This window comes from Pseudopodoces humilis, chromosome 16 (assembly GCF_049639895.1).
Source record: "Pseudopodoces humilis isolate 2021_Gansu_Grassland_sample_001 chromosome 16, ASM4963989v1, whole genome shotgun sequence".
In the NCBI taxonomy this organism is placed as follows: domain Eukaryota; kingdom Metazoa; phylum Chordata; class Aves; order Passeriformes; family Paridae; genus Pseudopodoces; species Pseudopodoces humilis.
In genome coordinates this window covers 16,647,189-16,673,808 of record NC_142215.1, presented here as the reverse complement: position 1 = coordinate 16,673,808, position 26,620 = coordinate 16,647,189, and the positions used below count along the sequence as shown (strand labels likewise).

The 26,620-nt window shown below is 39.9% G+C and overlaps 1 protein-coding gene across 5 annotated transcripts in view; it reads right to left on the bottom strand.

Moving 5' to 3' along the window:
• The window catches only part of USP3 (ubiquitin specific peptidase 3), a 41,381-nt gene extending 23,254 nt beyond the window's left edge, over positions 1 to 18,127 (bottom strand). The window contains exons 1-3 of one of the 5 annotated variants that reach the window (XM_005521417.3): positions 17,887 to 18,127; positions 2,278 to 2,338; positions 443 to 574 (exon numbers count right to left, since the gene is read on the bottom strand). In XM_005521417.3, the coding sequence (XP_005521474.1) occupies positions 443 to 574; positions 2,278 to 2,338; positions 17,887 to 17,977 (284 nt within the window). In that variant the 5' untranslated portion in view covers positions 17,978 to 18,127. Of the gene's footprint in view, positions 1 to 442; positions 575 to 2,277; positions 2,339 to 16,738; positions 16,895 to 17,428; positions 17,695 to 17,886 lie in introns of those variants that run through there. The other 4 variants (XM_088063186.1, XM_088063187.1, XM_014251280.2 and 1 more) reach the window with 4 other exon arrangements.
• Positions 18,128 to 26,620: the final 8,493 nt, after the last annotated feature.

Sequence of the window (26,620 nt, the reverse complement as noted above, 5' to 3'; positions counted from 1 at the left end):
CAGACTCACAGAAGGTACACACACAAACAAACAACTCTAATTCCGATCTCGTGGGCAGGAACAACAGTGTAATAGTTTACTTTCTGAATCCTGACAAAGGATATGTGAAAGGCTCACCAGCTCAATGGAAAGAGTAAGGACAACCAAACAGCTTTTGCAATTACGAGGTTTGGGTCTCCACACACCCCAAAGCAAACAGAAGCAACTCCAAACCCCATAGCACTTATTTTAAGACGTTTCTTCAATTTAAAACATTTGACATGTGTGAGTTCAGTTACAGTGCTACAATACACAGGGAAAAGCAGTGTTCCAAAAAGACAAGTCTGGAAATCAAAAGAAGAAATGATGAAAAATGTGTGTAATATAATGCTGCACAAGAGTCTGATGTTTTTCAACTTCTAGTATATAAAAAGTTGTGAAATTATGGTGTTTAAATCCTTACCAGTATGTACTGTAACTACTGCAATCCATACAAACAGTATGCTGAACTTTCTCCTGTTTTTCTGTTTTCTTATGATTGGTCATAGGAATCTGTGCATCTTCGTAGTGCTTTTTTGCATGGCCATTCACATATCTAAAATAAATGTAAAAGAAAGAAGTTTATACTTCTAAACTTCTAATTAACATTCATTAAAAAAATAGGGAAGAAAATTCATCCATTATTTACATCAGCATTAAAAAAGATAATTTACTTGTGTGAAAACAGTGGATACATTTTCCAATGTTTTCCCCTTTTACTCTCTCCTGTGTTCCAAATCAGCGCCTCCATCTCCTTGACCAAATCCCAGGATCTGTGCTCTTAACAGACTAACACACTTCCACAACTGAGAAAATCCTTAACTCCCTGTTCCCATACCTGTACTGCTTTTTCTCTTCTTGCAGCTCTACCCTTTTCCCCCAGCACCTGTGTTTGGGATTCCTTTAACAGAGTGCTGACCCCCGTTTTTAGCTTTCCCATTCTGCAGCATGATTTAATGTTACAGTCATCGAGTTCATGAACTTGAAGGGCTTTGGAGCTTGTGGTTACATAAGGGAATAAGAAATCTAAAATCCTGCAGTTCTTTTGCTGACACAATAAGCATTTTCATGCTCAAAGTTTGAGATATAGGAAATTAAAAAAAGAAGTCATTATAAATGCAAGAGCCCTAGGGTAAATTTTATCTTCTCATTCAATTATTTTCCATTCTAAGGATGGGAACAGTTTGGAAAGACAAAATAAACTGCATAAATAACTGACTCAATGTTTACCAACTGCACATAAGAAAGGCCATTTGTGGACAGAAGTAATTTTTTTTAACAATTAAAATATTCCAATTATTTATTGCATGCCATGAAGTATCTCCCCCTCTTTTGGCTCTCATCAAGTATAAATTTATTAAATAAATAAATAGTGTGAAAAAAGGCAAAACTCTGAATAAGACACATTATTAAAACTATGGCACTTAGCGTTACCCAGATCAAACAAACAAAACCTGAAGCTCATTTAATCCACATTAAAAGACAAAGTCACTAAGTTTAATGGTGCTTTCCCAGAATAACAGCACACCAGCACAGATGTTACCCAACAGATGAAAACATGTTCACATCTCAGATACTGTCTAAATGTCAACACTAGCTCCATTCCACTAATATGCACATCTCAAACATTTATGTAGCAGCACATTTTCTACAATTATCCTGACATAAATAACAGCACTGACTGTGTAATTCCTCTACAATTTATCTGGTGTCCTTCAACTAATATGAACATCAAGGTGAAGCCTGAAGGAATTCTGATGGCAGCTACTTCTTACATGCAATGACAATAATTTTAGGTCCTAAACTATACACAGTACATTTAAGCTATTTTCAGTCCCAGCTGAATAGTTGCTGTTTCTCTCAAAATAAGCTGTACCAACTTGTGGCTGTGCAACAATTCTTATTGTGTTTATCTTATGACAAAAGAAACATCTTCCCCAGAATAGAACTTTACAATAACCTACTAAATTATCAGTTCTCCACACACTTTTTGAACTGAGCAATCACATTTACTTTAATTTACTTACACATTTTACTTTACTTTAAAAACTAGTGAAATAAAACCCCCCATATCTTGAATACAATCTCTGGACTCTCATGAAGTAGCAAAGAACCACATTAAGCATAAACATACAATGTTAAATGAGATAATGAAAGGTTTATTTCAGGGAAGTTTTGAATGAACTGCCTCAGAGTCAAGCAACAAAGGAGAAAGATAAAGGTCTGATTAAAAGATTTGCACACTAACAGTGTACCCACCTTCCACAATGGACACTCGAACACGTCAGACAGACCCAGGGGCTTTTATTTGACCGGCACACTATAAAAGATTTTTAAAAAAGTGTCAAATTAATGAAGTCTACTTGATTTTAAAATACAATACAAAAATATCAGCAGGGCAAAAACACTAGTAAGCCTTCCAATTTTTTCTTCTGGCTTTTAATAACAGTCCAGTGAACACAAGATAAAAACCTACAGGACTTCTGTTTCATAAAACTTGTTCTACAAGAAACCATTTTAAAGAAGGTATTGCAAGAAAATCTGGCAATCTGATAAGAAGCACACAGAATAAATTACTGTGCAATGCATGATAATACACACCATTTATACAATATGTATTCCTATGCTCCAGTGCTGATAAAGAATTTATCCATAATGACTTCACCCTCAGTCCCGCACAAGCAGCTGAGAGGTTAAAATGTAACACCAGTGCTGTGCTTCACAATCTACTTAAGACAGAAGATGTTATCTAAGTTTTTGACTGTCAGATTTTAAGTCTAGAAAATTTAAGACATGTATGTTTTAAGCTGAAGGGCTTAAACAAAAAAAAATGGCAAACACTAAAAAAGATTAAACACCATCTCAGGGTAGAGCCATAGAAATGGGATATTCCAACTCTAATTCCAACCCAACAGGTCACTGCATGAGGGATGCTATGAAATACAACACTTAGATTTGAATGAAATAAACTTGTTTACAACTATCAATTTCCACAAAATTTACAAAAATAATATTACACTTTCAAATACCCAACTAATATGATGAGAAATTTAAAATAAAATGCTAAGTGCACTGCTATGAGGGCAGAAACATATATATATATAAAACTTCAATTATTCCCAAAATATAAAAGGATATGATACCAGACCCATGAATTTTACACACCATAAATTTCTGCTGCTTGGAGCAGCCAGTGAAGAGAGTCACAAAGGAAAGAAAAATCATTGGGAACATAAGGGTCTGTGAGGCCAGGGGGTAGAAAGACAAAGAGAAGAGGACTGACTCTGGTTGTACATGTAAATTACTTGTATTGTTATTTATTGTGGGAAAGCTTGAGAACAGCCCTCCTCCTTCTGGAGTCACACCTTAAAACAAGAACTAAAGCAGCACAGAAGCTGCTCCAGGGTAGGATCATCTGAGCATGCCAATTCAGGATTTGTAGCAAAACTCAAAATACAGTTCACCAAGCTCCAAACCATGGTATATAGCAAACTGTTAAGATCCAAGGCTATCAGAGAAAACCAAGCTAAGAAAAGTAGTTTCTTTGTGAAATTAAAAGTCCATTAAAAATGAAGGGGTCAATTTTGACTCAGCAGAGAACTGACAAGTTTAGCTATTTAGAAGAGCCAATATATTTTTCCACTACCAGATTTTACCTTTTTTATTTATATCACGTGGGGAATAAAATGTACACTGCTTTTTAAACAACTGGTTTTTGCATCTGAATTCATTATTGCAAAAAGCTGCTGTATTTCAATTAAAAGCTAAATCCAAGGCATGTTTAAAATGAGAATGTTACAGTGTTACATGGGGGAAAAAAGGCACATTCTCCAGAAATATTTTATGAAGTAACTTTTTCAAACTCTTTAGTCAAGACTCCAGAACTGCTTCCTTCAGCTACTTTACTTGAGAAAGAGATTTTCTCACACATCTCAGTTATCTGGCATTGGTTCTGCAAAACCCAATTTTTCTGTTTCTAAAGCTGCTTATTCCCAGAGCTGTAATGGTCATCTTGCAATAGATAGAGGGCAGCCAGGTAGGGCTGTTTTGGTTTATGTTTCAACTCAGGAACGTGGAAGAAGTTTGTCTAATTTGACCAAAATGTTACCAAGAAACCCAAAATTTAACACTGGCAAACAGAAAAGAAAGGGAAGATCTTAAACAGCTATTATCAATTAATAATGGCTAAAGGAACCACTGGTCTACCCTGATACAGTATTATCTACGTGAATTTACAAACTGCAATGTAAAATATTAACTGGAAGGAAAGAAAAAGAAGCCAAAATCATTCATGCACTTAATCTTGTGTTTAAGTGCTGTGTGGAGAAAGCATTGCCCTATACTTTCCATGCCAGGAACATAGAAAGGTCTCCCTAGCATTTAAATCCAAACAGAAATTTCCTACTGTGAATAATATGTTTGCTTTCACTTTGTTACCATCTATGCATGGAACTGGTTCTCAACCAGAAGGTCAAAGCATTATGATGGAAACTATTACACCTACTTTCCACCCCTACCAGACAATTACAATTTCACATTCAGGTACTTTAAATACCTGTACTGCTTGTTTGTCAAGTGTAAATGACTCTGAAGGAGTGCTCATTCTGCAGGTTTAAATGTTCTATACAAAGCCAGCAAACAAGTCCAGCCTCTGCACAATACCAAAAAGATTGCATACACTAAAATTTTCCATCTTTTGTATCAGGGAATAGGAAAAGACGGCTCATTTGTTTACTTTAACTTTTAGGAAGAACTTTGCTCCAATTGCATCACATCAGAAATGTGTAGTTTATCTTCTGCACAAACATCTCCACCCACAAAAAACTCACACTACATGGAAGTGACTCCCACTAAGATCAAATACAGAATCCAGTGTTAAATCTGTGACCTCCAATTGCTCTGTTCTCAGAGAATTACACAACTGATTTTTTTTAACACATTGCTGAAGATTGCATTCTGTATTTCTCTAATATTGGCTCAGCAGATAGCTGCATTAAAGCCTGGCTCTCCAGGCATTCCTCAGTTCAAATCCTGAAGCCGTTATCATCTTCCTACTTTATAAATTAAACGAGACTGGAGGTTTCAGGCATTAGTGAAGACTCTATCAAGACAGACACCATGGAATGCACAGCACAATCACAGTCACTGTCCAGAACTACTTATAATCTAAACTAGAGGCAGACGTGTTGGCTTCATCATGTGTAAAGACACTTCACATTATTCCTTTCAAATGGGGTACTGACATAAATGCAGTAAGCTTTAAAGTAGACCAGAAGTGAGAGATCCATAGCAAATACTTTTTCAATTCAAAGAACATTATACAGTCCTGGAAACTGACCCCTAAAACAGACTTGGGTGTTCTGGACTTCCAGGTTGGACACTCATACTAAGTCATGAGGAATGACTTTCAAACCCATTTGTACAGGTACAGATATATTTGCTCCATAATCAGTTTTCCATTTGAAATTTGGGAGTTTGGCTTGTTTTTCTTTTAGCACTACTTAAAAAAGAGAAGGGAGCATTACATTAGCATCCCTTACTTTGGATTAAAATTATGTTCAATCATTGTAACAGCAGTAAAAAAAAATAAATTATCTGTCTTATTTAGTGGTATACAGACCAAGGAACACTGGCTGCTTTCTCAGCTTGAATGGAAGTTTGACAACTGAAAGAGTTACCAACTGCCTCAATTTGTTCTATTTTTATAACAGATTCAAGTGGTCGGGCAAAGACGACACTAACGTGTCAAAAGAAAAGGGAAAGCAAAGCTGCAATGCCACAAACTTAACTGAGGCCATTTGCCACCTAACATCAAAATCATAATTCAGAAGCTTAGAAACACAATTTTTCAACATGCAATAGGAAGAATTCTTTTGCAGAATGATTTCTCTAAGTAAAACCTGAATAGTGATGTGTTTGTTATACAGCCTGCAAAGCCCTCTCTAAATGAAGAGGAAAATCAATCCCTCCCCAGGAGAGCAAAGACTCATACATAACTTCGGGAATTCTCAGAGACATCCACACAGCTTCCACTTTTTGCAAATCACCCAGATAAGGTTCACTGAGTTATGCCAGGTAGAATGAGCAAGATACAGCTGATCAGTTTGGTGTTCTCACTACAGTGTCCCCACCCCACCCCGACCCCCATGATCATGCAAATATGTACTTCTTGTGTTTGACTTTTTTTTCTTATTGAAAAGCAACTCCAAGTACACTCGTGTGAAGCATGACTGCTCTGGGCAAACACTGCATTTCTTACACAGCAAAGATGCAGACTGTCACTGAAGGAAAGTTACAGCCATACAAAAATATAGAACCCATGTGTAACTAATGTGTTTGTTTAAACAGCACACTGCATAGCTGAGAAACTGGCAACAGAAAAAAGCAGCAGGAAGAGGAAGAGACAAACAGGAAGCAGTTTTTGTAAAGCAGCCAAGTTCAGAAACCTACAAGATGCAGTGTCTGCTGCCAGAGATCTGGGAGCAGCACAGCCATGCCATCAACACAGCACACATGACCCTGGGCCAGAGCTGCTACAGAAACATGCTTACAGCCAGGGTTTAACATAACCCTTCATTGCTACACTAAAGAAATATTAGCACATTAAGAGCAATGCTTTGGTCCTTCTATTAAAAGGTCATTGAATAGAAACAAGATTAGGGTCACCAAACTATTTCAAATAATCCCACAGCCTTCACCAGACAGCCTGGGCTAAGCTCTCAAAAGGAGCTGTAGCATCACTCCCTTGTAATACCACCTCAATAACACAGTGACCTGCACAGAAACATCTCCAGACCAACTGACCTCTGGTCAGTTCACTTTATGTTCACACAGTGGGTCAGCTATACAGAAACAAGCTAAACTGAATAAAAAAATGCCACTGTTGCTCCACTTCGGAAGAAGGAACAATATTTACGCACTTATGGTGTCAGTGGTAGACTGACACTGTGCTGAGGAAATCATCCTACAAACACAAGCACCTGGTGACAAACACATACCTACGCTATGTAAAAAGAGCATGCTGTATCATGTGACACACGTGTGCCTATCCAAAAAATCCACAACAATACTGTTATAAGAAATGGACTATTTTTCCTTTCCCACACCTTTACCTTAACTTTGCTTTAAAAATCTCTCAGTGTCCTGTTTAATTATGATTTAGTAGCAGGATTCCCATTTTGCTCCTTGAAGGACCTGACAATTGCAGCAAGAGAGCTGGGCAGGCTCCACTAGCAACATGTGAAGAAAAAAGCAGCAATAACCCACACACCAAAATGAGAAACCCCTTCTTTATAAAACATGACCCTTCTGCTGTGACACATCAGGTCTAAGGAATCAGACTGAAAGCTACCTTTTCCAAGAATATGGAAGTAAAGCTGGGAGAAATTTGCATGCAAAAATCCTGGTGACAATACAAAATTCAGTACAGTATAAATATAAGTATTTGACCAAATGTATAAAAAATTTAGTAACAGCATTTCAAATGCAAAGATTTTCAGTCACAGGATTCAGAGCATTTCTCTGAAAGCCCATTTCCATTTAACAGATGAGAATGAGAGATTGAATCATTTACCAAAAGAATTTTGCCAGCATACATCAGAACTGAGCCTACTAGCCCATACACCTTAGTCCTTTAAATAATTTTAACTGCAGCCAAGGGGAAGATATCCCAAAAGCCATCACTCTATGCAAAATTTATAAGCTGATTTGCCAAAACAGCTCAGAATTGAACACATAAAACTTTCCATATACAATATACAACAGGTATCAGGTGTCTGAGAGTCTCTCATGAAAGCTGGTGCTCTAAGTAGGGACTCACTCAAGATATTAACCTATGAGAAACATCAAGGAGACAAACACACTGGATGTGGTCCCTCCTCCGGGCTTACATGCTAGAGCTGCAAAGAGGTTCTGCCCAGTGTTGGAATTCACAGCTCTGGAACTCATTCTGGATGCAGGCACAAGTCTCTTCAAAGGCTGAATAAATCAAGAGAGGAGTTTTCTCCACAAAATCCCCATTCATTCAAGATGTGAACATCTCAAGTTTAATGCATGTACCTCCTACCCTTCAAAGACCATCTTTACAAACAACTTCTAAAAGCTGAGGGAGGACTGACAACTCCTTCCTGTGAGTAAGTATTTCTTCAGGGGACCGTGAGACAAAGCAAGAGATAGGGTGAAACTTCCACCTAGCCTAGCAGTTACAGCTTTCACCTAGGCTGCAGGCTTCACAGCAAGGAATACCCATGCACTCTACATTCAAAATCCAAAACATGAAATACTCAGCTGTTTAAATTGAGACAGGAACCAAGGATTTTCCACCAAGATGAATGGACTAAATCACAATATTTGAAAGCCATGTGCACTCTTTCCTCCTGGCCCACAAACTCAGTTATAAACCAGCATATTCAATAAACACCACCTTAAGGCAAATATTACAAATCACATAAAATATTCCTCATCACATAACATCAGCCAAGACTGCAGAGCATGTGGATATGTGCAAAATCAGACACTCTGGCATTGAAAAAACACTTTATTGCCAGAAGCAAACAAGCCTTAAAGAACACATAGGTGTCCTCCAAGGCACTTCAGTATTTTTACCAGCAGCATGTAAAAATCCCTAACAGGCAATGTAAGTTCCTTACTGCTAAGTACACATACACCAACACAACTGAACAGGTTCCCAGCTTCTAACATATTTTACAAAAATAGCATTCTAGCCAAAACTAAACCAGACAGACGGGGAAAAGATTTTCAATTATACTATTTGAAATGCTTTGTTTTACAACAAGCTAAGACACACATAACTAAAGTTAAGAAAAGATTAAGGAAATTTCAATGGCATTTATATCAAAGCAAGAGACTTCACAAGGAAGCAAGTCTCCTGGTAAGCATTACTAAACACAGAAAAACGTTCTTTCACAATGAAGAATAGTCTCAACAGTATCAAGTCCTAGCCTGACTCAAATCACATTCAAATGTTAGAGAATTCAAATAAAACTCCAAAGAACATTTAAAGAAAGAAAAAAACAGCACTCACTTGCAGCTACTGAAAAACCCCAAGTTACTTCCTCTGTCTTTATCTTTCAGCCATAATCAGGAAGACTGGGTTTTTAGTAAGAAGACAAGTCATTTAGTGATAGTTTGTGAACTACTATTTGTGTTCATTGTTAGAAGTACATATAATAATACTGTCTTTTTGCAAATATTAAAATGGATGCTATATGTATAATGTTAAAATAACTTTGCTATAAAGATACAGTTTTTATCTCTGTTATTAACTAAACTTAGACACAGTAATGAAATAGCTGATATAGTTATGCTCATGGTAATTGAACTGCCTGTTTGGTTGGGATAACATCCAATGAACGTATGAACGATGAAGACCCCCACTACTGATATGGCAACTATCAGCACCTACCATCTGTAGAAAGTATGGACCAAAACCCCAGCTGGAGTTGATCATTAAAATGGACTAAAACCACAGCCAAGAAATATGCATGCTGTAAAAAGGTGGACCCGAGGAGGAGCCATGCTAAACAGTTCTTGGAACATGTAAACTGGTTTGGGGAAAAGTTTAAATATCCATAATTGTTTATGAATATGCAATAGGCTGATGCAATAGAAAAGGTATGTCAAGGGTGTCTCTGCAATAGCAGCTGTGCTCTTGGCTGAAGGCCAAGCACCCTGCTGCTAAACTTTGCTTTATTATCTTTGTCTCCTATTGTCCTTTATTAAACTATTAAAATTTTACCAGGAGAGTGAATCTCGTTTTGCACATCACAAATACCTGTACATGTAGTTTCCTCGTGCTAAATAAAAGCATCGCTCAGTCTCACAGAAGAAATTTCACAGATGGTTACAGTGAACCACTCCCACTTACAGTGGAAAACCATACATAATTTAGATACACTAAACAACACCTGCGTGAGAATATAAACCAGGGGTAGGTGCACAACTTTTCACGGAGTAAGTAGGTCACTGAAGTGCCCAACACACTCCTAATGCTGAAGAATGTCAGAGAACAACGTGATCATCTGCCTGGAATTCCCCTCCTCTACACTGAACCACACTGGCTTCAGTTCAGCACTTGGATTATGCAATCAGAATTCCACACTGAGAAACGGGGATGTTACAAAAATGCAGGCCTTTTTGTTTGCCTGTACTCTCAGTGCAGCGATGGAAAAGAAGACCTGGAGGTCAGGAAAACTTGTAAGCAGTATAAACAGGTCCCCAGGAATTGGCTGAACAAACTGGGGGGTGAAAGGTGCCAAACCAGTCAGGTCACTCCCCAGCAGTGCTACAGAGACTCTGAGCTCCCTGCACTGCTGCTCTGGCAAAGGGAGGGAGAGACAGAATCAGCGCTGCCAGTCACACACAGACAGTCAGCTGCCAGGCTACACCACTGCCATTTCTTCTCAAAGTTTCATCTTTCCACATGTCCAGCCAAAATTCAGGACAATGTAGACGTGTCAGCAGTTGATCTTCCTGCATGTACCACAAAAATCACATCCTACCTGAAAGCTAAGTGAAAAGTATGGACAGATGAACAGAAAGAAAACATTAGAGGCAGTCTGACCTTAATGAACAGGCATGGCCAAAAGCATTTTTAAAAAAATCACTGCCTTTATTTCTCCTTTACAATCCAAAACTATTTTTTAGTTGTTTGGCTACTTTGATAGCTAAATAGCATACATGTTTAAATACATATATTTTAAAATTCAATGCTTTTAGCCTTCACAGAAAGACAGATATAGTTCCTCACTGTAGCAGTAGCACCAAAAAAAAATAAAGTCAGTCAATCTTTATGTTAGAGCAAGACACATAAATGCTCATTTTCAGACAACAGCCAGAAAAAAAACATAGCAAAGACAACAGTGTAATGTCATTTTGAGTAAGTCAGCAATTAATAGCAGGTCAAAATATTCAAGCTGGGAATAGGAGGGAAAAGAGGAGGAAGACATAAAGAGGTCTCTTGCTTTAAATAATTTAGTAATAATCTGTTTGTTTGTAGTTGCCTCTCTTACATTCCTACTTCCCCAATACCAGTAAAAGATACATTAAACCATCCCTGTGACAAAAAAAAAAAACAAAAAAACAAGAGAAAGAAATGTGTGGTGGACGAAAACACTACCAAATCAAAACATGAACTGAAGGGTAAAACCCCCCCAAAAATTAAAAGGGTCAAGGCTATTTTTGAGAAAATACACCTATTTTGACACAAACAAGCAGATGCTCATATTCCCCCCCATGAATTACCTTGAAAAATCAGTGTGTCTCTGCTTGATACTGATAAGGACCTTCAATCCCCACCCCCAAACCTGCAGGTATCACCTTGCTTCATAGGCAAAAAGCTCACTGCTTGCACCACTGGGGGCAGGCTAACTTCCAGAACCACTACCTTGTTCTGCCAGGCTGCTTGGGGGTATTGGGATTAGATTCACCTGGGTAATTAAATCTGCCACAGAAATCTCAAACTACAATTGTTTCAAATGTAGTTCCAAAATTATGCAAGATATTCCAAAGAGGGCAACCCCAGAGGATTGCTTTGACATACCAGGTAAGACTGCTAAATGCCAAAGTGTACTCATCATGTCCATTTAACAGTAAGTACCATTTAACACATCCTCTTTAATCGAGGAAAAGAATTTCTAAGGGCAAAACCTTACACTACTCCCATAACAAGAGCACCATAAAGCAATTCCAATTCACTCTACAATAAAATCTGTTTCCTCCAACAATACTTAAATATAAATCAGAACAGCCCTAACTGGTTTTCAGACCCAAATTTTTGATTAAATTGCACTTTCTAATCTTCATGGAATATTTTAATTAATGGCCTTTAATCACTTTCTACCTAGGTAAGGAATGTTAGTCAAAACAGGAAGTGAAGCATGAACAGGTTACTAAATGAAGTGAGTGCTACTGATCAAATGAGAAATGGCTCAAAGCTTAATTTCATTCCAAACACTGCATCTGAAATTTTCATTCTGTCAACCTCAGACATGTAACCAGAAAAAAAAGAACAAACCGTCTAAGTGTGTCAGCCTCAGCACCGTGACATCATCAGACAAACAAAGCATAACGCACTGATATTGTTTAACACCTGCATACCCTGAAGAAGTTGGGAAAGGCAGGTGAAAATCATCCTGCTTACATTGAAACCAGATGTAATCGAGATCTGCCCCAATCTAAGGTAAATCAAGAGTTTACCATGCACACATGAGTGTCTCATCCTACTTCCACAATGCATCAGATGATCCTGTCTCCTTTATGTGCCACATTTTGAATGGCCATTTCAAAGCACTGGACACTTAGAACAGTCACTAGTAAAATCTGCCCTTCAAAGCTGATCTTCAAAATCATCATGAAGATTAGATCTCGTTTCTCAAAGGCAATGTATTAAATGTCTACTTCTTTCCTCTGAAGCATCTCTTTCCCAGACTTATGTTCAAATTTTGTGATAGATTACGATCATTGAGTAGAGTATAAACAAAATTTTAAAAAAAAATCTAGAAAATATTAATACCACCAATTTAAGTTTACTGACTTTTTAAAGATACTAAGCATCTGAAAAGAAAGAGTCACTTTTTTTGGAATTAAAAGAAAATTTCCATCTAACTTATAAGACCAAAATTAAGAATTTTATCCTATCTCAATAAATGTGCATCTTCTAACAGAAGTGGTTCCAAAGCAGTGTGCTCTCACAGGCCAGGGTGGCTACTGACCTCATGGTCAGTTCACACATCAGTAACCAATTCAAACAGAAAAAAAAACCAAACCAATTTTAAGGAAAATAAGACTGAGTATGAAAAAAACCCAAATCTAACAAGCTAACTTAAAACAGCCAGGAAACTAATCTAAGGAGATACAACAACCTACAAATTAGAGTTACTAACAAACATTCCTGCATAGACCCAGAGAAATGAAAAGGTGAAAGAGTACCCAACTCTGAAATTCAAGTGACTAAATAAAAATATAAAATAAAAAATATATTTCCTTTGTCATTTGAATTTCAGAATAAATCTGCCAATTTCCAGGCCAAATTAATTTTCCAGATGTAGGGTGACAAGGAATCCTCACACACACAATACAGAATCCACACCCTGCCCATGATCTTAACCTGAGTTTACACACAAAGATCTGAAGTTTTCTTAGGCATAAGGTCCTACCTACCCCTCTCCAGTTTCAGCAAGTTTTCCATCCTCCTATATTACAGTAATCATGAAAAGACAGAAGAAATCAGGTCCCCTAGTAATAAAACTGGAAAAGCAGAGATATAAATACATATGGAAAGGGAGAAGCAACACTACGAAACAGCTGGGATGAAAAGGAAAGCCAAGAGGGTAACGTCTGTACCTGTGCTTTTGCACTATACTTGTTTTGGCACTGACTGCAATGGTCCAGAGCCAAAAATCACAGTGTGACAGAAAGGCGTTCCCTTCCCCAGTGAAAGCAGACCAGTGGGACTAATTTTACTGAGAAAACAAAACCTGATGGGGGGTGGGTGGGGGCAAACAAAAAAAAACATCTAAAGCTGCCTGACCCAGTGCTGTCACATTCTTGAAAATTCTACTCAGCCCAAAACATTTGACCTCAAATCTAAATAAGCACTCAGGAATATCAAGAGTTGTTCTGAACAAACTGAATTTACCAAATATTTTGGTAACTTAAACATGCACAAAGTTCTTAACTCAGCATGTGGATTTCCACCATAATCACTGTTCACTAGGCCTCAAACAGCTTGCTCATGCTGGCTGTCCTGTCTTTCATATTCCCAATGTCATTTCCAAACCCCACAACTTATGTTTCTGACCACTGGTGCAATTACAGCTCTTATACAACAGAAATCGGAATGCAAAAAACTGATGCCAGGCACATAAATTCAGCTTTTGCAGGAAACACCAGTCTACATAGAGAACTGCTCTTCAATACCTAAAAAATTACGTTATTTAAGGGGGAAAAAAAAGTATTCAGCTGACAGTGATCTGAAAAGCAAGTTTTAAGCATCCTTCACAAGCACAATTTCCCTTTAAAAAAACAAAAATCACAGAACCTCTGTTTCAGCAGACACAATCTTATCAGTCCACAGCTGTTCTTCTAAAGACAGAACTTCAGATTCTACACTGAACAACCAATGAGCCCAGTGAGAACAATTAATGAATCCTCAACCACACAGAAAAAAAATTGGAAAACCTCTCCAGACTTCCACAGGTGTGCTTAGGAGATTGCATTTCTCACTTCGGTGAGGCAGGGCTCCCCATGGTCTGATGAGTCTATGAAAAGCTATTGAGAAATACCACATCTGAGCTGTTCTAGAGTACTTTTCTTAATTACATGATTTGCACAACAGTTCTGAAGGTGTGGGCACATCATACAAATGCAACAGCTACAGTCTTTGACACAGTACTGCCAATGCCTCCAGCTACTCCGCTTCCAGCTTCAGCACAAGCTTCAGAAATCAAAGTGCGTGGAAAAATTGCACTCCAGTTGGAATTAGCAGATATCTGCCCACATTATTTCACATGACAGCCATTGATTAAAAGCCATTTTCAGTTTCTATACCATTTCTACTTTACATATGTCTCCTAAATGCCCAATTACAACAACAACAAAATGCCTATAGATCTGCAACAAAAAAAAAAAACAACAAAACAAACAAACAAACAAACCCCAACATTTTGCACTCTCTTTTGATAATCTTGAAGCTTCTCAAAGCAAATAAATGCATGCTGCTTTCTGCACTGCTTACTATACAGAGCAGGCCTGACTGGATTAAACACCTAGGGGAAAGCACACCACTTTCTAAATGGGGGGGCCTTAAACTCTCTGACTTGCAAATCACCTAACAGGAACATAAGACAAGATGTAGAGCCACTTTAAAATGAACATACTGCATTACTTATTAATGGAGAGCAAACCCATTGATATTTGGATCACACCCTTGCTGTCAGTGCTTCCTCTCGGTGCTTTTTTAAGAATCTTTCTTCATCACAAGACTCCAAAGCAACTCTGGCAGGAAGCTTTCAAGGGAAACTCATTTAGGCCAACGGAGCAGCTCAGGCTGATGCACAGGCTCCTCTAACCAACTCACTACTGTATTCAGTCAGGCTGGCTTCCAAATATCAGTACCAAATACAACACCACTAACACAGTGACAAAATATTCAAGATCAAGTAACAATATTCAAAAGTGCCTCCATATAGGTAATATGTGAAGTTATTGTTGCAACCAAGAGTTTTTGTGTAGAGAGGAGGAAAAGATAATTAAACAGTGTACACATCACTCAGCATGGCAACTACAGCTCCACAAACCTCTAGAACACCAGATAATGATAAAAATAGCCACTGGCAGTCTGAACTAAAACTCACTCTTCAACCTATTCTGCAAAATTTTGCTATCACTGGAACATCAGGTGGCTTCCAGAAAGTTTCCTGGATCACTATCCTTGTCTGGAAAGGTCAGCAGCAACTACCAGCAGGACTGACAAGTTCTGAGTTAGTTTAAGTCAATGTATTTGATGAGAGATGCCCTGTAATTACAGGCAGAAAACTGCCTTCCAACTGGTATACCTACAGCTGGGACACCACCACCACCAAACAGAATTAAAAACACATGACCTTAGAAAACAGCATCAAAAATAATAGGAAATTCATTAAATTTTGACGAGGTATTAATTTACATGCAGCATTTTCTGTTTAATTTTATATTACAAAGTTACATCAAGCCCAGCAAATAAGACATAGTATCTACTGTGACTTAACATAGACCAGTATTACATATCTTTAAAAAGATTAATGTCACTAAAATGAGTAAAAACAAGAAAACAGTACTCTGCATACTATTAGAGAGTTAATGTAACAATAGCCATTGCTACTGTTACATTAACCTGGGATAACTACTAGCTGGAAGAACTGTGGCACTACAGCTTTACTATACTAGTAGAAATGCAACATTTGTTTTAAAAAAATCCACCATTTAATTTGCTTTAAATTAACAAGAGCCTGCTGTTTGTTCCCTGGACTGTTCTAAATTCAGGCTTTTTTCTCTAGCCACTTGTTAAGACTTCAAGTTACCTATGCGAGTACTGTGTGACTTATCTTTATTTTCTTAGAAAGCATTACAAACAAAAAACTTCCCTAGATACGGTGCCATCATTATTCAGTTCCCAAAGAACCCTCACACCTTCCTCCTGCCTCGGTGCTATAAAATAACTCAGGTGCTTGCCCAGCAGCTGGGCTTTCCCTCTAAGTTCTGCTTTGGGACAAACTCCTCTGAACAACAAAGAAAGAATTGTTCGAACTGCTGAACTTCTTTGTTGAGAAGCAGAATGCATAAGAGGGTAGCAATGAACAGGCTATTATTTTAAGCTAGGAACTTATATTAATACCTCAGCATATATTTTAAATTTTGGTACTTTTATCTTTCTTAAGTTCTCTGAAGGGTGGTTCCCTACTGCCATATGCTTCCTGTTGACAACTTTGCTTACCCTTGATATTCTGAAGATAACAGCTAGACTCACAGAGTTAAACTTCTTGTCAATAATATTTTTTTTTATTTTTGTAAAAAAATATTAGTGACAACAATTTTTCCTGTACTTCTTTCCTTCTAATCATTTCTCCACATGACTCCACTGTAAAGTGTACACCCTCTAAATTAAAAGCATTACAGAGAAAAATAACTGGTTTTGCAAAAGGAAGCAGAAACACTACCACACCTTGGCTCCCGGAAACTGCAATCAAGGAAGAAGTTAAGTAAGTAGCAGCCTTCCCACACGAAGGCACTGACACTACCAGACAAAGGAGAACCATTTTTCCTTTAAAAAAAAAAAGAACATCTTAAAATACAACTAGCCCTTCAGTGCTCCTCGGTCGGTCATTCCCAAAGGAGAATTTCTCCCCTTCTCTTCAGTGCCTAAGGGCACAAGACCCGTTTCTTCTCTAAGCGGGGCCTACTTCCCCGTTAAAGCGATGTGGTTGTGACTGCCCACACACGGAGCACAGCCTAACACAACTACAGCAAACAAACAACGACAGCAAACATCGCGGGCTAGCTGTGCAGAAACCTAACTTTAAAACAGCTGGCACACGGCACGTTTAAAGGGAATGCCCCTGAACAAACAAGATCATGCGAAGGGACAGTAGTGACGACAGGATACTTGCATTATTAAATCAAAGAGCAAAGTACTAAAAAAAAGACGACCTCTGCACTCCTACCGACTCACAGGCAGGTGATCGTGACTCCCAAATCCCACACAGACCACGTTCACTTGGCCTGAAGGGGGGGTCCCAAGCGACGCCTTCAGCCGCAAGTCTTATTGAAACTACGCTGTCTGAAGTCCTTCCAAAAATGTATTATTAAAATAAAAAAGAAAGTAATCTCAGACGTATTTGAAGCACACACTGACCCTGCAGTTAGCAGCGGCTCCTCTCCCCTCGGCCGTGGTCCCGGGGCAGAGCTGAGCACGCAGCTCCTCCGGCAGACAAAAGGAGCGCAGCCCCGCAGAGTTCCGCAGCGCCGGGGCGGGGGACGCCGGCCCCGCCGCGAGAAAGTCCGCGCTGTCCGCCCCGCTCCGGACAGCGCTGCGCTGCGAGCCCGGGGTAGGGCCGGGGATGGGAGAGCAGTCCCCGCTCCTGCCTCCACACGCGGCTCCCCCGTGAGCGCGGCGGCGACTGCAAGGCGCAGCCCCCTTCAGAGGGTCCCGCGGGGCGGCCCCGGCGGGTGGGGGCCGGGGCAGCCGCCCTCCCCCGCGCCCCCGCGCCCTCCCCCGCCCGCGGGGCGCCCTCCCGCCGCCGGGCACTGAGGACAAAGGAACGGCTGAGCCACCTCGGGCCGAGAGGGCCGCGTAGCGCGGGCCGCACTCACCGCTACAGCACCAGGAGGAGGGCGAGCCCTGCGGGAACTTGGCCGAGTCGGGCGCAATGCAGACGCTGGAGCCGAGGTGCGGGCACTCCATGGCGGGCGCGGCAGAGCGGAGCGGGCAGGCGGCTCCTCGCGGCACTACAGCGGCGGCGCCCCGCGCACAACAGCCATCTTAAGGACGGCCTCCCGCTCCGCGCCGCGTACGGCCGGGCCGGGCTTTGCGGGCAGCCGCCCTCCCTCCCGTCCGCTCCGCGTGCCTCTCCTCACGCGCCGGGCTTTGCGGGCAGCCGGCCGCTCCGGGGCAGCGCCGAGTGACGCGGCTGGGCCCGGCCCGGCCCGGCCCGCGGAGCGGCGGCCGCCGGAGCTCGGGCCGTGCTGGGGCGTGGAAGGAGCTTGAAAAGCATCCGCTTCCAACCCCTTCCACTAGAACAGGTGGCTCCAGGCCCCATCCCACCTGGCCTTGAACACTTCCAGGGATGGGGTATCCGCAGCTTCTCTGGGCAACCTGTGACAGTGCTTCGCCACCCTGAGGATAAAGAATATCCTAATAGCTAATCTAAACCTTCTCTCTTTCAATCTGAACCCGTTCCCACGTGTTCTCTATGGCTTCGTGCTCCGCCATATAGGTATGCCCCATTTTTCGTCTAAGTTCCCTTCAGGCACTAGAAGGCCACAGTTAGGTCACCCTGAAGCTTGTCTTCTCCTGGCTAAACAATCCCCAGTTCTTTCAGTCTTTCCTCAGAGCAGAGCCGCTCCACCCCTCCGGACTCACTCCAGCAGCTCCATGTCCTTCCTGTGCTGGTTCCCCAGAGCTGGAGGCAGCTCTGCAGCTGAGGTCTCACCTGAGTGGGGCAGAATCCCCCCTTCCCCCCAGGACACGTCTGCATTTCTGGGCTGCCTGCACTGATGGCCAGCTCATGTCCAGCCTCTCATCCAGTGCTCTGTTCTGGAAGATGCACAGTCTGAGGCAAGTGCCAGCTTTTTTTTGTAAAGTGTTACCGGGCCTCAAATGTAGCTTGTTACTGAATTTCCTACTCTATGACTATAACCTTTAAGTGGTAATAAAAATACAGATGTTGTGTTACAGCTTTACCAGATAATGCAGAGCAACAGTTCTATCACTCAGTACTTTGCAATACCAATATGCAGTTCCTTTTCAAATAGAGCAAATAAAGTCCACCAGCATAAAAGTGGAGATTTTTTTAGTCTGAGGAACTGTGACAACCGTTGCATATTAGGAATTTTAGACCCTTTATTTTACCATAATTAATGTGAAAACACAGTTTTGCCTCTGGTTTTGCTTGTTGTGTGATCTTTTTGTAGACACAGAAAGCATCTATCTCAGTGTATTTTATGTGGCACTGCACTATTTCACGTGAGAATATTCTGGAAGCTGACAGTTGTGTATGGATTTTCAGATGAGATACTTTAAATATTAATATCAATGATGTTTTGGTCACTTATCTCCTTGGCAAAATGCCATTATTTACCCTTTGTTCATTTTCACCCTGTTTACACAAGGGGGAAAAATTCAGAGCATGAAAAATCCAACTCTTCACAGCATCAGAAACTACTTGGACTACACTCCATGGAATTAGTGTACATTTCTAGATGTGTAGCTAGAAGCAGCATTAGGTCATAGTTACCAAACTGTGAATTAAATAGCTGCAAATACTACCTTAACATAAAACCATAGTTCTTCCTTACATATCCCCCATCCTTCAAACTTGTAATATTTGATCTTTTAGGTAAGTAACATTCCCATCATATACTTTACAGGTTATATAGAAAGCATATATTTATATAATTTTCAAACAAGCAAATACAAATAGAGAAAAAATATCTGGGAAAACAATATTTAAATTTGCTTCATACAACATACAAACCTTGATATACATCTAAGAATTACTTGTACAAATTTAAGGAGTTTTTAAAAAGATGGTTATGTTAGCATCCTTTATATTAGCCAAAGCTTTATTAGCTTTTGTTTACTCTGCACCCTCTGCCATAATGTGTAATGAGACAATACATTGGATTAAAGCAGCAGTTTGACTGCATTTGCTGTCTTTTCTAACCAATGCATACATGTAATCCTCGTGTTGTGCCCCACCCATCCTTACACACAAACAATGAGGATGCATAAGAACCAGTACAAGCATGTTTGTAATGTAGTCTCTTTGCCTGCTGAAAAATAATCACTAATGCAACTCTTAGCACTCAGATCTCAAAAGCTTTGCTTACAACAGGGGTAGTTTTAAGTGGCTTGCAGGGAGGTGTACATGTTGAGTGCAGAGAAAGACTAGAGTAGAAGCTCTGGGTATAATTTTCCTTTTTGGTTAGCTTTTTCAGTAAGATTTCTTTAGTACAAATCACGTGATTTGGAACCAGAGTCTCACCTCTTGCTCCCATTCTTCCTCAGATCAGAGTACTTTAGATGGTAGCTAATATGAATCCTACAGGCATGCTCATAATGGGTGCAATCAGTGCAGAACAGGAGCTTGTGATTTAGCACTGTATATTAGAAATTTCTGTTTAGTATAGCACATCATCTCTCCTGCAAGAGAGATATTTCACACCCTTCTGGGATATATGTAATCATCCATCTATCCTATAGGCTCAACCTGAGAGCATTTGAGCTTAGAATTTGGTTCTGAATTAGTATCTTGAATATATGCTAAGAATTTACAGTGGGATTGGGGAAGTTTGCATGGAGAGTTCTTTTGTTCTGCTGTATGCCTCAGAAATAAAGTTGGTGGCATTAAATATTTGAAAATATTGAAAACATTGCCTGTATTATCATATGGTCTAACGATTCAGTAGCAGCATTTTTCCTTGTGTTCTTGGCTTCTGTAAAAGTCACTAGATGAACATGACTCAGTGGATCAGGTGAAGCAGATTGTTGTCTTAGCTGACTTGCACATTAGCTGTGGAAATTTGGAGCATGGAATGAAGAAGGGATGATGCTGTAGAAGAGGAATGAATGCTGACCTGAAGAACTATAGTTTGGTCTTTGCCAGACAGTTCTTGTGTATCACCTGGCAAATTATTTAAACCAATTTCTTTACAAAGTAAACCTGTTTGCTTATTTGAAGACTAATGTCCTTCTCAACTACAGCTGTGAATGAAGAAGGGATGATGCTGTAGAAGAGGAATGAATGCTGACCTGAAGAACTATAGTTTGGTCTTTGCCAGACAGTTCTTGTGTATCACCTGGCAAATTATTTAAACCAATTTCTTTACAAAGTAAACCTGTTTGCTTATTTGAAGACTAATGTCCTTCTCAACTACAGCTGTGAAAAGAGGCCAGCTCTGTTCAGAGCTCACACATTGGACTTTTCCTATCTCTGTGGATACACATCCATCCTCCACTTCCAGATTAAATGCATAAAGACAGAAAGAATAACATCTCCCATGGCATGTTTCTTCTCATTCAGAATGAGGGAGATTGGCTGATGCCCTGAACACTCAGCTGAATTGAGTATTATTAGCAAGCATTTTGCTCTGAGCATTGGGTTTAACCCCAAGTGGCAGTTAAGATCCACTTGCCTTCACAAGTGACCACTCTGAACACACTACATGCCAATCCAGACCTAGTAGCAACTTGATAGATTGGGCTTTCACCTCTAATTTCCAAAAAGTATGGCACTGAAACATTCAGGTATGGTGGCAATAGTGATGGAGATCACAGAAGCCCAGCACAAGGAGATGCAAAATCTGAGGCAGACACTGGCAAGCAAAATATCATTAGAAAGCATCAGAATATAGGGAAGTTGTAAACCAGGGCCTCATCTTAATAAAACCTCTACTGAAATTGGCCAAGCAGTTCTGTGAGTTCTGTGCCATCTGCAGTGGACAGAAACTTAGCTGCAGCTGTGTATGAAACTACACTAGAGCACATGAAATACCACAAGCACGTTTCTACTGGCACGTTGTCTCATTAACAAATCTATTTCCATTTCCTGTATGGCCTCTGAAAATAGAGTTCATACACTTCTTCAGTGTTTGATCATAAGAGCACAAGCACCTCCCTTCACAAGGTTCAAGATTCTTCTCTAAAGTGCAAGATCTCCAAGGTGAAGGACAAAGAATTTAAAAGTAGACGAAGGTCCAGAGCAAGCATCTGTGAACACGAAGCCTGAGACTGAAGAGTATAAATGGGCAGGACTCGGCTCCCAGCCCAAAACACTGCCCAGCACACCCCTGGAGGGCGGTGTGACACAAGGCATGGGCAAAGGCACCAGGGCTGGAGTTCTGCACTCTCCCTGCTCGCACAGGCACTGCAAAAAACTCCCGGGACATCTGCCATGGGATTTAGTGTTCTCTGCAGTAGTATGGAGGCATCCCTCATTTCTTAATGAGTTGCTTCCTGTGGGAAATAAAATTGACTTTTGGCAGTACAAATGGCATTGGGCTGATACAGATTCCATCAGAATGAGATTTTTTATATTTTTTTTACATATAATTTTAATATATATCTGAGATCTAATTGCTCTAATTTCTAAGAGCCTACATTAATTTTACATCACTTTTCCCAGGATTCCAGAAGCATCTCATTGAACAAAAAAGGCAGTGCTTTAATTTTGCCTCAAACTTTGCCTATTCTGCAATATCCTAGCTCAGGCACAATATAAGGGGATAAATAAAGGTGAATATGAGTAATCTCTATGGTGGTTTTTTTTGAACAAACCAATGGAGATGTGATGAAAAAATGGTACAAATAAGCTGAATGGTTTTCACACAAGGTATTATTCATACAGACAAAGAGTTATTTTTAATTCATGCTGTAAACAAATGCCTGAAAGTTCTCATATGTCTGGCAGCTTTCGACACCAGCTTCACCAATTGTTTACTGTCCTCCAGAGCCTGCTCAATAATGCAAGTGCATCAGGGTGACATCCAGAAGTACTAATTCATGTCACTGGCATTCAGCTTTTACTGTATTTGTTATGTAAACTTTATAATACATTATTCCCAAAGGCAGTCTTGAAAATAATGATTCTGTACTTCTGCTTAGGCTTCTTTAAAGATCAGCATACTTTATTTCATCCCATCAGAATAGAACATTTAATAGCTAAGATAACTAATTTCTCTTCATCACAACTGAACATGGCTCACTCATTCATTTTTGGCAAATAAGGGAAGTACAGGTATATTTTAAAAAACAATAGGCAGCTCAGCTTACATACTGTATCAGAGCATGGAACAGAACTTACAAGCATGCTGTTTAAAGAAAACCTACTGTACCTATTTGCCTGGAAAACATAGTTGGAACCAGCTCATCCATTTGATCAAGGAAGGGAAAACTGTTCAAAAGCACTTGAGTAACTCCAGAACCTAAAACTCACTGGTACTATTTCTTGTGTCGCAAGGGGCAAGCCCATAGCTATTTTAAGCCACAAGTACTGCATGTTTAAATGACATTTAGGTTTTCAATTTCACTGCTATGATTAGTTAATTAACGAATCTAAGGACAACAGACAATAATCCAGACACAAAAAATATTAAGAAATCTTACTCTGGTAATGATCTGTGAGGATTAGAAAGATAATGAAATGGTATAGAATTATACCATTTCAGATAAAATTTAGGAATCAGAATGCAAAATCTACTTGCCAGTGAAAAAAGAAAGAAATGTAACACATAAAGAAACCATCGTAAAAGGAATAATTAAATTCATGTCTGAACTCCCATCTCAAATACTTACAAATGGAAAGTCCCAAGATGAACTGGGTGATTCACTTCTAACCTCTGTTATAATACCTAATTGTGTATCCTAATTATATCTGTAGAATATTACCATAGTAAAAGTATCGTATGTACATGTGAACTGTAGTTCTACACAAATTATATCACTTTTCTGCCATATTAAACAAGATTGTTGATAGTCAAAACACTGTACAAGCTGTTTCTGCTGCTTTGTTGCTCTAAGCTGTAAAGGCATCCCACCTGTATCTCTGCTGCAGTACTTGCTTCCAGTTTTGCAGAAGGAATTCTGTACTATACTGCACACTTATTAGATCTTGGTTCTACATTTCTGTTCATAAAGAACTTTAAATGATAATACAAAAGGTACCAGCATCTCAGAGCATTTTGGTTTGGAAGTGTTTTGACTCCAAAGCAAAGTATCCATTGAAAAACTTGTCATTATGCACAAAGACAGTATACATACTTCACTGATAAACTAAATTGAATGAGACATGTGTTAGCAAAATGGCACATTTTATCCTGTTTGGAGATCAGCTCATTACCAGGGAAACAGGAATTTTCTTGCCATGTCACTAGGATTACAATTGTTGTTATTATGTTACTCTTCAGGGCCAGTTATTCACAATGTTGAGTAGTAATCTGAATTGTGAAATAGGAGACCATTGGCCCAGATTTCCTTTTTTCACTCCCTTCGCTTAACATCTGTGAATTCAAGGACTGAACAAGGCCTTCTGAAATGTTTCTGCTCTAACTGGAACTTGAAACTTGAGATGGCAAAATCTCAAGGGACAGGGGAATTTTCAGCTTGTTCTGAAATAAGAAGCTGTCAGGACGTCCTGTGACCAGAACTGAATCTTTAAAAGCAGTCTTGGCACGCTCCAAACACTTCAAGTTACTGGGATGCTGATCAGGCTGACCCCAAACTTTGCCATACCCTCCTTCTTCCTGAACACCACCCATAGCCAGAGCCAGCCTGACTGGCTGGGGCTGGGGCACTGGCACTTGTGCTGCCAGCAGGCTGCTGTTCCAGGCAGCAATTTTACCAATGCCCAGAGTCACCCCTGGCTGTTCCTACAGAGAGAACTGTCCATCACCTTGTCACGGGAAAAGGAGCAGATATTGTTGATGGTGCTGTTTAAGCATTAGCAATATTAAACCACAAGGTATCTGTGTACTAGGAAGACTTAGGACTACCTGCAAACTTCTTCCTGCAAGGATGTGCACTGTGTACTTTTTGTATCTGTTGTTGGCACACGCTGCTTACAGTGTTTACAAATTATTCTGTTCTCAGAGATACCTACAAACATTTCAGTAGTTTGAGATTATATTTAGTCAGCTGACTACAAGTTGTCAGGTGTTGTGAAGATGAATCACTAAGGCCTGAAATGAAAAGTTAAATTAAAGAATCCATCTGACTTGCCATCATCTGGACAGATTTGTGGAAAATGTGGAAAGGTAGATAACGTGGAAAAACTCTTCATGCACTGCCTGTCAGTGAAGAAGTTATTCCCATTCATCTCTGTAAGCAAACAGCTGCAGCATTTCTTGGTTCTGTAATAGAAGAACCTATTCAGGAATGTTCTCATTCTACAGTGCTGGGCTATGCTGGTCCCTTTGACCCTACTTGCTATGATAATGTGGTTATCAGTGTGCATGAAATATCACATTGCAGCTCTGGACACAAGACTGCTGCAGCAAACAAGCTGGTGGGATAATTCCAACAGCTCCATGTTCCAGGGCTGCCTGAAAAAGCCCCTTGTTGAGGAGGTTTCAAACCAGGAGCTGTTCAAACCAAACAGGGAACACAGGCCAGCAGATGGGGACTCCCTGCATGACAGTCAATACTTTGAAAGATTTTGGGGACATATTATTAAAATGTCAGCAGAATACATTTAATTTAAAACTTTTTCATGTCTTCATGCTGAAAACTGGACCACATTTCTCTCTTTCTCTCCACTCCTAACTCCCTGGCTTTTACAGTCACCATGAAGGATTTACATTTCTGGAAGGCTACAACACTGACTTCTTTCACATTGGCTTTTAAAGCCAATATAAAACTGGCAAAATGTTTACCAGCCAGACAAACCAAGCAAGCTTTTTATGTTTCCAAAGATATAAATAGTGCTTGGAGCACAGCTTGCCTTGAGTTTCTGCATGAAGGTCCACAAACGGAGATGGTTATTTTAATCATCCTGTAGTTTCTTAAGCATAGGTTCTCCTGTTGATTTAGAACAGGCTCAACCCAGAACACTGAACCATAAATACATTTGGAGCTGAGACTGAAGCAGAATTAATATTCATCTCTCTAGTTTTATTTTAAAATATACCTTTAGATCTCTTGTTATGTAGCAGTCAGTGAGTCACTGCAGACAATTGAAAGATATTTTGGAAAAAGCGGTGAAGTGAGTTTTTGGGTTTGTTTTTCTTTTTTTGGGGGGGAGTTTTTTTGTGGTTTTTTTTGTTGTTTGTTTGTTTTGGAGTTTTTTGGTGGTTTTCTTTGCTTGTTTGTTGTTTTTTGTTGTGGTTTTTTTGTTTGTTTGTTTCCCCAGTCTCAAGGAGACTTGGCTTTGTTATTTGGGGTTTTTCTTTGTAACAGAAAAACTAGAGTTGCATGGGAGTTAACGAGCACATAACCTCCCTCAGTGACATAGGCACTCCAAGAGAAATGGAAAGACTTGTGGTTGAACTCTAGCCAGCCATCCTATGTTGATGGAGCTGGTGGAGTGACAAGGGGCCTCTGTGTCCTGTGCAGCAGCAACTGCAGTGAACCTTAATGCTCAGAGCAAAAGGCATAACTGGAAGGAACTTTTCCACACTTTTCCACACTTCCTCAATTCATATTGCCTTATGGGTCTGGCTGGCTGCAATGTGGAAAGTATGCAGCACCTACAGATATTTACAGATGTGTAGGGACAGAAATTAGGCAGAAGGAAGTCATTCCCAGAATCAGAAAGTGACAGCCATCATAGGGACTTCCAGCACCATGCCCAGCTCACACTCTTCTGGCCTGCCAGCTTAGAACCTAGACAAG